Source organism: Macaca nemestrina, chromosome 7 (genome assembly GCF_043159975.1).
Source record: "Macaca nemestrina isolate mMacNem1 chromosome 7, mMacNem.hap1, whole genome shotgun sequence".
Lineage (NCBI taxonomy): Eukaryota > Metazoa > Chordata > Mammalia > Primates > Cercopithecidae > Macaca > Macaca nemestrina.
Window position 1 is genome coordinate 151485287 of NC_092131.1, and position 15183 is coordinate 151500469.

Consider the following 15183-nt stretch of genomic DNA (forward strand, 5'->3'; position numbering starts at 1 on the left):
ACTGAGACCAGCCTGGCCAACATGGTGAAACCCTGTCTCTACTAAAATACAAAAAATTAGCTGGGTGTGGGGGTGTGCGCCTGTCGTCCCAGCTACTCGAGAGGCTGAGGCAGGGGAATCACTTGAACCCGAGAGGCAGAGGTTGCAGTGAACCAAGGCTGTGCCACTGCACTCCAACTTGGCGACAGAGCAAGACTCCATCTCAAAAAAAAAAAAAAAAAAAAAAAATTAGCTGGACATGGGGTGGGTGTCTGTAATTCCATCTACTCAGGAGGCTGAGGCAAGAGAGTCACTCGAACCCGGGAGGCACAGGTTGCAGTGAGCTGAAATTGCACCATTGCACTCCAGACTGGAAGACAGGAGCGAAACTCCATCCCAAAAAAAAAAAAAAAAAAAAAAGGCACAGTGGCCCATGCCTGTATTCCCAGCTACTTGGGAGACTGAAGTAGAATAATTGCTTGAGACCAGCCTGGACAACATAGTGAGACCCCATTTCTAAAAAAAAAAAATAGCCAGGCATGGTGGCATGTGCCTGTATTCCTAGCTACTCGAGAGGCTGAGGCAGGAGCATCACTTGAGTCCAGAAGGTTGAGGCTGTAGTGAGCTGATTGTGCCACTGCACTCCATCCAGCCTGGGTGACAGAGCAAGGCCCTGTCTTGAAAATAAACAAAAGACAGTGGTTAATATATTTTTTTTAAAAAGACCCAGTCTAGGTCAGGTACAGTAGCTCATGCCTGTAATCCCAGCACTTTGGGGGGCTGAGGCGGGTGAATCACCTGAGGTTGGGAGTTTGAGACCAGCCTCACCAACATGGAAAAACCCTGTCTCTACTAAAGATACAAAAAATTAGCCGGGCGTGGTGGTGGGTGCCTGTAGTCCCAGATACTCAGGAGGCTGAGGCAGGAGAATAGTGTGAACCCGGGAGGCGGAGGTTGCAGTGAGCCAAGATCATGCCACTGCACTCCAGCCTGGGTGACAGAGTGAGACTGTTTCAAAAAGAGAAACAAAAAACAAAAATAGGAGTACACTCTAACCATAAAAAGCATAGTCTAGTAAATACATAAATCAGTAACATAGTCATTTATTATCATTACAAAGTATTATGTACTGTACACAATTGTATATGCTATACTTTTATGCAACTGGCAGTGCAGGTTTGTTTACACCAGTATCAAAACAAATACCCAAGTAGTCCTTGAGCTATGAACTTATGATGGCTATGATGTTAGTAGGCCATAGGAGTTTTTTTTTTTTCCGAGACCAGTTCTCTCACCCAGGCTGATGTGTAGTGACGTGGTCATAGCTTACTTTAACCTCAAACTCCTGAGCTCAGATGAACCTTCCTCAAACTCCTGGGCTCAAGTGATCCTCCCGCCTCAGCTTCCCAGGTAGTTGGGACTATAGGCAGGCACCAACATGCCTGGCTAATTAAAAAAAAACAAAAACTGTTGTAGAGACAGGATCTCATTATGCTGCCTAGGTTGGTCTTGAACTCCTGGCCTCAAGCAGTCCTCTCATCTCCTCCTCCCGTGGCAAGATGCTGGGATTACAGGTGTGAGCCATTGCACCCAGCCTGCAATAGGAATTTTTCAGCTCCCTTATAATCTTAAGGGACCACTGTTAAATATGCAGTCCATCATTGACCTCAGTGTTGTTATGTGGCACATGACAGTATGCACAAGGGAATATCATTCAATCTTAAGGAAATTCTGTTTTTTGTGACCTGGATAGGCCTGGAGGACATTATGTTCAGTGAAATAAGCCAGGAACAGAAAAACAGATACCACATGGTCTCACATCTATGTAGAATCTGAAAAAGTGAACTGATAAAAGTTCAATTTCCGGGTGGAGAGTAGAATGGTGGTTATCAGAGACTTGGGTGGGTGGGGATTACTGGGGAAATGTTGGTCAAAGGATACAAAATTTCAGTTGGGAGGAATAATTTCAAGAAATCTTTTGTACAACATGGTGACTATAGTAAATAACAGTGTATTCTTGAAAAATACTAAGAGTATATTTTAAGTGGTCTCACCACAAAAAAATAGTATGTGAGGCAATGTGTATGATAATTAGCTCGATTTAGCCATTCCACAATGTATAGTAGCCCCCTTTTATCTGGTCTCAAATTCCTGAGCTCCAGCAATCTGCCCTCATTGGCCTCCCAAAGTGCTAAGGTTACAGGCAAGAGCTACTGCACCTGGCCTACTTAACATGTTTTGACACGTTTTGGCACAGAGTTGTTGATGGTATCCTCATTATTATTTTCTTGCTTTCTTTCCCCTTCCCTCCCTCCCTCCCTCTCTCTTTCTCTCTCTCTTTTCTTTCCTTTCCTTTCCTTTTCTTTCTTTTTACAGTAAAGGGAACGCAAGTTTATTAGGAAAGTAAATAAACAAAAGAATGGTTACCCCATAGGTTGAGCAGTCCTGAGGTTATTTCTTGATTATATGCTAAGCAAGGAGTGGATTATTAATGAATTTTCTGGGAAAGGGGTGGGCAGTTCCCAGAACTGAGGATTCCTCCCCTTTTTAGACTATATGGGGTAACTTCTGGATATTACCATGGCATCTGTAAACTGTCATGGTGCTGGTTAGAGTGTCTTTTAGCATGCTGATACATTATAATTAGCATATAATGAGCAGTGAGGAAAACCAGGGGTCTACTCTTGTTGCCATCTTGGTTTTGGTGGGTTTTGGCTAGCTTTTTTTTACTGCAAACTGTTTTATCAGCATAGTCTTTATGGCCTGTATCTTATGTTGAACTCCCATCTCATCCTGTGACTTAGAATGCCTAACCTACTGGGAATGCAGCCTAACAGGTCTCTCAGCCTTATTTTACTCAGCCCCTATTCAAGATGGAGTCACTCTGGTTTAAACACCTCTGACGTTCCCCCCCTTGTTTATAAGAGAATCCTTCATCCTAAGGGTTGTAGAGGGACGAAGATCTTCCTTTTGTAACTTCTTCTTGCTGAATGGGGTGATGATATTCCTGCCTAATTATTAAGGTCTCTTGTGTCTGTGGTAGAGAGGCGCTCATTCAGAATGCATCAGTTTGCTGAGGACCATCCATAACTGAGTTCTGACAAAACATGATATCTGAAAGATTAATAAATGTTTAATAAAACATTTAGTAAGCTTATCCTGCATTCCTGTATAAAGAGTACAACAGCAATATATTCCATAACAGTAAAGCAAAATAAGTAAAACTATCCCAAGTAAACTAAATTAGAAGACTTTCCATGAACTGGCAACTGTCGGAACCACACTGATATGGAATCACTGATTCCATTATGTGCCCAGAATTAGAATATTGATCCAGATTTTTACATTATCCATCCCTCTTTTTTTTTCTGCACTTCAGTCAGAGATCACTGATTGGTTCACAGGAGAAAGCAAGGTCAGCCTAAATTGCAGGAAAAAAACTCAAAAACAACTGATGAGACCAGAATCTACTGACGGGTGTACCCTAGTTCTCAAAAAACAATTTTTTTCTCTCTCCAATGTCCCATTTTTACTAAAGACAAATTATAGTATGACTGATTTGCTTTGTTATACTTGGCCAGATTATCTGTATAAAGTGCAGCAAGAATAATTATTTTTCACATAGGCTTTTGAAATTGGCTTTGATGGAACTCTGTCCCATAAGGAATCTCAGATAAGACTTTTAAAGCTGCGCCCAGCGTGGATTTTTTTTTTTTTTTTTTTTTTTTTTTTTTTTTTTTTACTTTTCTTTGTGAGACAGAGTCTCACTCTGTTGCCCAGGCTGGAGTGCACTGGCATGACCTCGGCTCACTGCAGCCTCCACCTCCGGAGTTCAAGTGATTCTCCTGCCTCAGCTTCCTGTGTAGTTGGGATTACAGGTGTGCACCACCACGCCTGGCTTCAGACTTCCAAGTAGCTGGGACTACAGGAGCACATCACCACACCTGGCTAACTTTTTAGCTTTTGGTAGAGATGGGGTTTCACCATGTTTTCCAGGCTACCCTTGACTTCGGTGGCTAAAACGATCCTCTCACCTTGACTCCCAAAATGTTGGGATTACAAGTGTGAGCTACTGTGCCCAGCTAGTTGTCTTTTAAATGGCACATATCCTAGAATAATACCAGCCCCTCTTAAGGTTTTTGGTTCACAGTGGCAATCTCAAACTTGGCTTCCCTCCTCTTTGACTATTTGAAGCAATAGTGTCTTCACAGTACTGTTGATTTAATAATCTAAGTCACTTGGGATTTAAATGGAATTATTCTGATGTTTTGGGGTGCCATCTTCAGACTATAGTATGTAATGAATAGTAAATAAAAAATTATGTAGTATAGGAGTGTTTATGGGCTGGGCATGGTGGCTCACGCCTGTAATCCCAACACTTTTGGAGGCCGAGGCGGGCAGATCACCTGAGGTCGGGAGTTTGAGACCAGCCTGACCAACATGGAGAAACCCTGTCTCTATTAAACAAATACAAAATTATCTGGTCGTGGTGGTGCATGCCTGTAATCCCAACTACTCAGGAGGCTGAGGCGGGAGAATCACTTGAACCTGGGAGGTGGAGGTTATGATGAGCCAAGATCACACCATTGCACTCCAGTTTGGGCAACAAGAGCAAAACTCTGTCTCAAAAAAAAAAAAAAAAAGTTTATGTTTTTATCATGAAATTGTTTCCTTCTTATTTAGTGGGTTAACTTAAACAATTCTTTAAAACATTTTGTTTTAGTCCCAGAAATCCTGGATAGAAAGCACTTTGACCAAGAGGGAATGTGTATATATTATACCAAGTTCCAAGGACCCTCACAGGTAAGCACACCTTTGTTGCTTCTGGGATCTTCTAGAAATTTTAGTGTAAATTATATTGCTATTTCTTTTTTGGAAACAAAAACTACTAAATACATTATTTGTAGTTACTGTTATTTTTTATAGTTACTGCTAATCATTTAATTTGGGAAGGATTGGGAGGAAGAAACAGCATTGAAAATCAGTATTTTGGAGTTCTTAATGCCATTTACAGCATACAATCTCTTCCTTGAAGTGTTCCTCCATCTCTAAACTCCCTCAGATCATAGTGTAGTGTTTTACAAAGGTAAGGCAGTTAAGACTCTCTCTCTCTTTTTTATTTTTTTAACGGATTCACTGATACTTCAAACTTAAATTTGTGTATTTATTGGGCATCTACTGAGTATCCAACACTATGGTTCATGTTGAAGAAAGCAATATGAACCTAATAGTCATTCTTTTTATTTGCCAATATATGGATACAGATCATTATTTACTGGAAAATCCATTGTCAGAGACTATAGGTGTCTGTGTCTTTGGTCTCTGAAATGACTTTGATAATAGAAAAAAAATAAAATTAAAGGATATTAACTTAGTAACTAAAGAAAAAGTTGAGCTCATGAAATATTTACTTAAGCATATTTGCCAAAAATATTAAGCATATTTGCCAAAAATATTCTTTTAACTTTTTTTTTTTTTTTTGAAACAGAGTCTTGCTCTGTCGCCCAGGCTGGAGTGCAGTGGTGTGATATCAGCTCGCTGTAACCTCCGCCTTCTGGGTTCAAGTGATTCTCCTGCCTCAGTCTCCTGAGTAGCTGGGATTACAGGCGTGCACCACCACACCTGGCTAGTTTTTTGTTTGTTTGTTTGTTTTGAGACGTAGTCTTGCTCTGTTGCCCACGCTGGAGTGCAATGGCGCAATCTCGGCTCACTGCAACCTCTGCTTTCCAGGTTCAAGCGATTCTCTTGCCTCAGCCTTCCGAGTAGCTGGGACTACAGGCATATGCCACCACACCTGGCTAATTTTTTGTATTTTTAGTAAAGACTAGGTTTCACCGTGTTAGCTAGGATGGTCTCAATCTCCTGACCTCGTGATCCGCCCGCCTCGGTCTCCCAAAGTGCTGGGATTACAGGTGTGAGCCACCACGCCTGGCCCTAGTTTTTGTATTTTTAGTATACAGGGTTTTACTATGTTGGCCAGTCTGATCTTGAACTCCCGACCTGAGGTCATCCACCTCTCTTGGCCTCTCAGAGTTCTGGGATTACAGGTGTGAGCCACTGCACCCAGCAAATTTTTTTTTTTTTTTTCCTGAGGCCTAAAGATAAAAAAAAACTTAAACAAGGAAATATAAGATGTAGTTATTTCCTAACCTATGGAGCACTTCTCTTCATGGGCACTTAGAAAAAATGAAAATTAATTGACAAAAGTATTTGCAAGATTTTTGAATCTTCTTTCCTTTTCCATCTCCTATCACACTGTGTTCTCTACCCATTTGCCTTCTCTGCAACTTTCATTTCTATTAGATATATAACTCTTAGAAAAACATAGCTTAAATAGACAATTTTTATTAACTGATGTCCCTTTATATTATAGAATATGTCACTGTTCTTGTTTATAGTGGGTACGTAGTAAATATTTGTCGAATAGCATTTCCAAAACCTTTCGTTAAATTATATAAATGTAAATTTACATAATTTAATTTTTAAAATTTCTCTTTAACATTTTAAAAAATTCTAACTTTGAATGAATCTTTCCCAACACACACATTTCCATTGAAAGTGTAATGTGCATGATACATTTTAAAAACTTTTGAGAAACAAAGTTCGATCAATAGTTAGAGTTTTAATACATTAAGATTGTCATTATTAATAACATTTGGTGGTTTTATTTTTGGCTTTTTCTCAGTGTATTGTTTTTGTTTTAAAGTATTGCTACATTCAGTCTATTTGCAAAATGTTGTACCTGCTTTTCATACTACGGATATTTTATAAGAATGGTAGTAATAGTCCTGGTGCAGTGGCTCACGCCTGTAATCCCAGCACTTTGGGAGGCCGAGGTGGGCGGATCACGAGGTCAGGAGTTTGAGACCAGCCTAGCCAACGTGGTGAAACACCTTCTCTGCTAAAAATACAAAATTAGCCAGACGTGGTTGCAGGCACCTGTCATCCCAGCTACTTGGGAGGCTAAGGCAGGAGAATCACTTGACACTGGAAGGCAGAGGTTGTAGTGAGCTGAGATCCACGTTGCTGCACTCCAGCCTGGGTAACAAGAGTGAAACTCCATCTCAAAAAAAAAAAAAAAAAAAAAGAATGGTAGTTAATATTCTGTTATTGTGTATACCACCATTTATATGCCTATTCTCCTATTGGTCAATTTAGTTTTTTTCAATTTTTAGCCACTTTAAATTTAAATTAGGCCACAATGAAGATCTTTGTGGATAAAACCTTTTTGTATTTAAGATTTTCCCCCCTTAGGTTATGTAATGCCAAAATCTTTTCAAAAGTATTAAAGCAATATAAATGATCACCCAGTAGTGAATGAGATTGTCTGCTTTACTAAGTAATGACTAGAGTAACATTTTCCATCACCGTCAAGAAAATGTGGTAAGTAGAAAAAGGTATACATAGATATATATATATATATATTTTTTAAGCCGAGCATGGTGGCTCATGCCTATAATTCCAGCACTTTGGGAGACTGAGGCGAGCAAAGTCTGCCTTCCAGGTTCAGGTGATTCTCCTGCCTCAGCCACCTGAGTAGCTGGGACTATAGGCATGTGCCACCACGACCAGGTAATTTTTTTTATTTTTAGTATAGATGGGGTTTCACCATGTTGGTCAGGCTGGTCTCGAACTGCTGACCTCAGATAATCTGCCTGCCTCAGCCTCCCGAAGTGAGCCACCGTGCCTGGCATACATTTATTTTTAATTGACAGTAATTATAATAGTATATATTTTAAATTTGCATTTATTTACTATTGAGAAAATATTTTAAGTTTTTTAAATATCTCTCAATTTTTTAATAAATTCTGTAAATTTTTTTGATTAGTTCTTTTTGGATCATTAAAACAGATAATCTTAACATCTCTTCCAATCATTAGATTCTATGATTTATTCTGATTTCTTACTACTTATTAAAGATATGTTTTATTACAACATCATACCGCATTTCTCAACAAGAGGATAAATGACATTTCCCAAGTCACATGGCTGTTCATAAAGATGGGATTAGTATTTAAGCCTCCGTAATTCAGTGTTCCAGTTCTAAAATAAAATACTGTTTTTCTTCCAGAGAAATTGTTGTTTTGCTTTATTAAAAAAATAGATTTTGTTGGTCAGGTGCGGTGGCTCATGCCTGTAATCCCAGCACTTTGGGAGGCTGAGGTGAGTGGATCACCTGAGGTCAGAAGTTTGAGACCAGCCTGGCCAACATGGTGAAACCCTGTCTCTACTGAAAATATAAAAACTAGCTGGGCGTGGTGGTGGGCACCTGTAATCCCAGCTCCTCAGGAGGCTAAGGCAGGAGAGTTGTTTGAACCCGGAAGATGGAGGTTGCAGTGAGCTGACAAGGTGCCACTGCACTCCAGCCTCAGTGACAGAGTGAGACTCTGTCTCAAAAAAAAAAAAAAAAAGATTTTATCATTAAGGAGTTTATTTTCTATAGTTTTACTAATTCCACTTTGCAATAGAAGTAATAAAAGCACTCAAGGTATTAAAGAAATCCAAAGCTGTTACTAAGTGTCCCCACCTTTAACCATTCATATGAGACGTAATTTACAAACAGGTAGTTGGTCACTTCTTTCTACACTAGTTGAACTCTTAATTTTATATGACTTAATAATTCACTCTTGGTTCATAATTTAAAAGGTACCAAATGCTATAAGTGAAAGTCTCCTTTCCACTACTGTGCTTTAGCTACAAGTTTACCTTGCTAATAAAAAATCTGATGTTATCCATTCCTTGGAGTGTCTTCGAGAAAGTTAGATATAGTCTTTGCATGTCCAGGCAGATGATTATCCTGCTTCCACCTTTAAGATATATAGTGTAGCCCACTGTGTCTGTAACTTATCTTGGCGATCACTAGTTTGTTCTTTTTTTTTTTTTTTTTTTTTTTTTGAGATGGAGTCTCGCTCTGTCGATCAGGCTGGAGTGCAGTGGTGCAGTCTCACTGCAAGCTCCACCTCCTGGGTTCAGGCCGTTCTCTTGCCTCAGCCTCCTGAGTAGCTGGGATTACAGGCACCTGCCACCATGCCCAGCTAATTTTTTGTATTTTTAGTAGAGACGGGGTTTCACCGTGTTAGCCAGGATGGTCTCGATCTCCTGACCTCGTGATCTGCCTGCCTTGACCTCCCGAAGTGCTGGGATTAACAGGCGTGAGCCACCGCGCCCGGCCACTAATTTGTTCTTAATTGTTGCAACCTATTTAATTATGTCTGAATTACAATTTGTTTTAGTAATCCCTTATTGAACATTTTAGGTATTTTCACTTTTTCTTTTGGCTGTTAGGGAAAAAAAGTGCTGCAGTACAGTTGTACCTTGTACAATTTTCATTTTATATGTATACTGCAGATGTGTTTTAGCCTATGCTTGTAGAACTGGAATTAGTGTGTGAGAGTCAGTGTTTTTTATTTTGACGGATATTGCCAAATGGCCTTCCATAAGGATTATGTAAATATATACTCTCACCCACAGATACCAGACTCTCTCTCTATTGTCACCAAGATAGTGTCTTTTTTTTTTTTTTTTTTTTTTTTTTTTTTTGGAGACAGTTTCTCGCTCTTTCTCCCAGGCTGGAGTGCAGTGGGGCATGATCATGGCTCACTTTAGCTTCGACCTCCTGTGCTCAAGGAATCCTCCCACCTCAACCTCCCTAGTAGCTAGGACTATAGGCCTGTACCACTATATTTTTTTGTAGAGACGGAGTTTCGCCTTGTTGCCCAGGCTGGTCTTAAGCTCCTGGACTCGAGCAATTCACCTGCGCCTCCCAGAGTGTTGCAATTACAGGTGTGGCCCACCATATCCGGCCAAGATAGGATCTTAAAATATGCTTTAAAAATCTTTTGTAATCAAATAATCTTTTTATATGTGTGTTTTCACTATGAACTATCTGTTCATTTAGTTTTCCTTTATAATATTGGATCTTAAAAAATTGATTTGCTGGACGCAGTGGCTCACGCCTCTAATCCCAGCACTTTGGGAGACCGAGGTGGGCAGATCACCTGAGGTCAGGAGTTCAAGACCAGCCTGGCCAATATGATGAAACCCTGTCTCCACTAAAAATACAAAAATCAGCCAGGCATGGTGGCACATGCCTGTAATCCCAGCTGCTCAGGAGGCTGAGGCAGAGGAATCACTTGAACCTGGAAGGTGGAGATTGCAGTGAGCCGAGACTGTTCCACTGCACTCCAGCAGCCTGGGTGACAGAAAGAAACTCTGTCTCAAAAAAAAGAAAAATAAAAATAAAACAAAATTAGCTAGATGTGGTGGTGCACACCTGTAATCCCAGCTACATAGGAGGCTGAGACAGGAGAATTGCTTGAACCCGGGAGGCAGAGGTTGCAGTGAGCCTAGATCACGCCATTGCACCCCAGCCTGGGCGACAAGAGTGAAACTCTGTCTCAGAAAAGAGAGAAAAATTGATTTGAGGAAGCTCTTTATATATTAGGGAACTAACCCTTTGCCATTTTTTTTTTTTTCTGTTTGTCTTTAGACTTTATTACTGACAGATTTTTGCCACATATAAGTGTTGTATTTTTATGTAGTTAAATCAGTCGGTCTTTTATAGTTTCTGGATTTTATATCACAACTAATTATATTAAAAATATTGAAACTGTCAGTTAAAAAAGTTACTTGAATTGTAAATCAAGGTATACGTGATCTATGGTATCTACTGAAAAATTAAGCTAGGTATATAATTTTTCTTTGTTTTGTACTTTATGTATTTTATATACTTTAGTTTAAAATCAGAAAGTTTTTCCCCTGAAATAATTTATTTACCTTTTTATGTTCAATAGATGCCTTCCAGGATGTCAAATTTGTCAGCAACTCGTCAGGTAAGTTTAACATAACTATACTGCACAAATTTCAAAAATAAATAAAACTAATCTGTTAGAAATATGAGTTAGAACACAGTGGCATGAAACTCACATGCTATTATATTTGATGGGTACTTTACCTAGACTTGGAAGGTGAAGGGTCAGTCAAAGCTGTTTGAAACTCAGGTGAAGCTGCCTAAGAAGAGTTGGAAAGTTGTGTCCATTGGGCAGAAGTTGAAGGACAGGAATTTTAGGCAGCGAGAGCAGTGTGTGGGAAGGCCTGATAGTGAAAGACATCATGGTTCTGTCAGGAAACTGCAGAATGTAAGATGGAGATTTGAGAGATTTGGGCCTAGAAAAATGAGAGTTTCAGTTACTCTACAAGGCTTTTCATTGCACATACTTTTTCATGTTCAAAGAATATTGTACAGGCAATTACTAACATGCTAGATGATGATTATTATTATTATTTTGAGACAGAGTCTTGCTCTGTTACCCGGGCTGGAGTGCAGTGGAACAATCTCGGCTCACTGCAACGTCTGCCTCATGGGTTCAAGCAGTTCTCCTGCCTCACCCTCCTGAGTAGCTGGGATTACAGGCACGTGCCACCATGCCCCGCTAATTTTTGTATTTTTAGTAGGGATGGGATTTCACCATGTTGGCCAGGCTGGTCTTGAATTCTTGACCTCAGGTGATCCACCCAACTCAGCCTCCCAAAGTGCTAGGATTACAGGTGTGAGCCACCATGCCCTATCGGGGAAAAACCCTAAGCATCTTGGCTGGTTTGAGAAATAAAGGGAAAGTACAAGAGAGAAATTTTAAAGCTGGGTGTTCGGGGGAAACATCATACGCTGACAGGTTCCGTGATGCTCCCCGAGCCGTAGAACCAGCAAGTTTTTATTAGTGATTTTCAAAAGAGGAGGGAGTGTATGAATAGGGTGTGGGTCACAGAGATCACATGCTTCACAAGGTAATAGAATATCACAAAGCAAATGGAGGCAGGGTGAGATCACAGGACCACAGGATGGGGCAAAATTAAAATTGCTAATGAAGTTTTGGGCATGCGTTGTCATTGATAACTTCTTATCAGGGAACAGGGTTTGAGAGCAGACAACCTGTCTGACCAAAATTTATTAGACAGGAATTTCCTCGTTGTAATAAGCCTGGGAGCGCTACAGGAGACCGGGGCTTATTTCATCCCTTCGGCTTCGACCGTAAAAGCGGCCGCCTTAAGGGGGCCGTCTATAGACCTACCCTCAGGGCGCATTCTCTTTCTCAGGGATGTTCCTTGCTGAGAAAAAGAATTCAGCGATATTTCTCCTATTTGCTTTTGAAACAAGAGAAATATGGCTCTGTTCCGCCTGGCTCACTAACAGTCAGAGTCCAAGGCTATCTCCCTTGTTCCCTGAACATTGCTGTTATCGTGTTCCTTTTTTTAAGGTGCCCAGATTTCATATTGTTAACACACGCGCTCTACAATCTGTGCAGTTAATGCAATCATCACAGGGTCCTGAGGTGACATTCATCCTCAGTTTATGAAGATGACGGGATTAAGAGATTAAAAGCAGGCATAGGAAATCACAAAGGTATTGATTGGGGAAGTGATAAGTGTCCATGAAATCTTCACAGTTTATGTTCAGAGATTGCAGTAAAGACAGGCAGGCATAAGAAATTATAAAAGTATTAATTTGGGGAACTAATAAATGTCCATGAAATCTTCACAATTTATGTTCTTCTGCTGTGGCTTCAGCCGGTCCCTCTGTTCGGGGTCCCTGACTTCCCACAACATCGCCTGGCCAATTTTATTTTTTGTAAGAGTAGTTTCCTTTTTTAGATTGGATTGGAAGAAAATAGACCAGTTACTAAAGTTTTGGAGTGATTCTGGCAAAAAGATGAGAACCTGAAGTAAGATGTTTTTGACAATGAAGAGAAGTAGGCATACTTGAAGGGATTAATGAGATAAATGCAATAGGATTTGGTGAATGTGAAGACAAGGGAAGACTTGAGCATGGTAACTACATTTCCTTCTTAGGCAACTGAGTAAATTGTAATATGCTGTAGGGTCTGATGAGGAAGTATGAGAGGAAGAAGAGAAGGTCTCTGGGTGGTAGGCTAGGAATAAAAGTACATAGAATGAGTTTATTTTAGATATGTTAAAGAGTTTTTCAAAGAAGTTCATAAAAACAAAAACAAAAAACCTGACAGGCTGGATGTGATGGTTCATGCCTGTAATCCCAGCACTTGGGGAGGTTGAGGCAGGAGGATTGTTTTGTTTGAGCCTAGGAGTTTGAGACCAGTCCGGGTAGCAGAGTGAGACCCTGTATCTACAGAAAAAAAAAAAAAAAAAAAAGAAGAAAACCACACAAAAATCTTGGCATGGTATCATGTACCTGTAGTCCCAGCTACTTAAGAGGCTGAAGTGGGAAGATCATTTGAGCCCGGAGGATTGTTTGGGCCCGGGAAATTGAGGCTGCAATAAGCCCTGATCACCACTGTACTCCTGCCTGGGCAACAGAGCAAGACCGTGTCTCAAAAAAAAAAAAAATCAACAAAAAGACCTGATAGTCTTTCATATTTGCCCCTATACTTAACCATATCCAGTCCTATTCGTTTCTTCTTATAGATGGTGAGGTTCACCTGGTGTCTCTTGTTTGACGAGGCCAAAGAGTTTCCTTTATTTAGCATTTCATATAGTGCAGCTTCAATGAACATGAATTTTCTCAGTTTGGTCTATCTGAAAATATGTTTCTTTTATTTTCATGTTTGAAGAATGTTTGCACTGGACATAGAATTCTGGGTTGTTATTTTATTGCAGCAGGTTTTTTTTTTTTTGAGATGGAGTCTTGCCCCATCGCCCAGGCTAGATGGAGTACAGTGGCGTGATCTCAGCTCCCAGCAACCTCTGCTTCTTGGGTTCAAGTGATTCTCCTGCCTCAGCCTCCCAAGAAGCTGGGATTACAGGCACCCACCACCACACCTGGCTACTTTTTGTATTTTTAGTAGAGATGGGGTTTTACCATGTTGGCCAGGCTGGTCTCCTGACCTTGTGATCTGCCCGCCTTGGCCTCCCAAAGGGCTGGGATTCCAGGTGTGAGCTGTTGCGCCCGGCCCATTGCAGCACTTTAAAGATGTTGTTGTTTTATCTTGTAGTTTTTGTTTCTAATGAGAAGGCAGCTGTCATACAGTAGTTGTCTCCCTGTGTGGAATGGGTCTTTTTTTTCTCTAGCTACTGTAAAGATTTTTTTTTCTATGCCTTTGGTTTTCAGCAGCATATCTATAATATGCCTAAGAGTGATTCTCTTTGTACTTATTCTGCTTGCGTAAATATTTGCACGTTCAAATTTTTTACCTAATTGAGAAGGTTTTTGTTTGTTTTTTTTTTCCTTTGAGATAGTCTTGCTCTGTTGTCCAGGCCCGAGTGCAGTGGCACAATCTTGGCTTACTGCAACCTCTGCCTCCCAGGTTCAAGCAATTCTCCTGCCTCAGCCACGCAAGTAGCTGGGATTACAGGTGAATGCCGCCACACTGGCTTATTTTGTGTTATTAGTAGAGATGGGATTTTACCCTGATGGTCAGGCTGGTCTAGAACTCCTGACCTTGTGATTCGCCCGCCTCGGCCACCCAAAGTGCTGGGATTACAGGCATGAGCCACTGTGTACGGCCAGGAAGATTTTTTTTTTAAATTAACTTTTTTTTTTTCTTTATCTGATGTATTGAATAATTTCTATTGATGTATTCAGGTTCACTCACTCTTATTTCTGCAGTCTCCATTATGCTGTTTTGTCCATACAGTGAATTTTCTTTTTTTTTTTTTTTTGATACGGAGTCTCACTCTGTCGCCCAGGCTGGAGTGCAGTGGCGCAATCTCAGCTCACTGCATACTCCGCTTCCAGGGTTCATGCCATTCTCCTGCCTCAGCCTCCCGAGTAGCTGGGACTACAGGCGCCCACCACCACACCTGGCTGATTTTGTGTGTTTTTTTTTTTTTTTTTTAGTAGAGATGGAGTTTCACCATGTTAGCCAGGATGGTCTTGATCTCCTGACCTCGTGATCCGCCCGCCTCAGCCTCCCGAAGTGCTGGGATAACAGGCATGAGCCACCACGCCCGGTCCATCCAGTGAATTTTTTTTTCCTTTTATTTTTATTTTTATTTTTATTTTTGGAGACGGAGTCTCGCTCTCTCGCCCAGGCTAGAGTACAGTGGTGCAATCTTGCAAGCTCTGCCTCCTGGGTTCACGCCATTCTCCTGCCACAGCCTCCTGAGTACCTGGGACTACAGGCGCCCGCCACCATGCCCAGCTAATTTTTCACTGTGTTAGCCAGGATGGTCTCGATCTCCTGACCTCGTGACACACCTGCCTCAGCCTCCCAAAGTGCTGGGATTACAGGC

The 15183-nt window shown here is 40.8% G+C and overlaps 1 protein-coding gene across 2 annotated transcripts in view; it reads left to right on the forward strand.

The window, feature by feature from the left end:
* The window catches only part of LOC105490436 (transient receptor potential cation channel subfamily M member 7), a 118497-nt gene that overhangs the window by 13352 nt on the left and 89962 nt on the right, over positions 1 to 15183 (forward strand). For both annotated transcript variants that reach the window (XM_011756046.2, XM_071066858.1), the window contains exons 2-3: positions 4703 to 4782; positions 10773 to 10811. In XM_011756046.2, coding sequence (XP_011754348.2) covers positions 4703 to 4782; positions 10773 to 10811 — 119 coding nt within the window. The remainder of the gene's footprint in view (positions 1 to 4702; positions 4783 to 10772; positions 10812 to 15183) is intronic.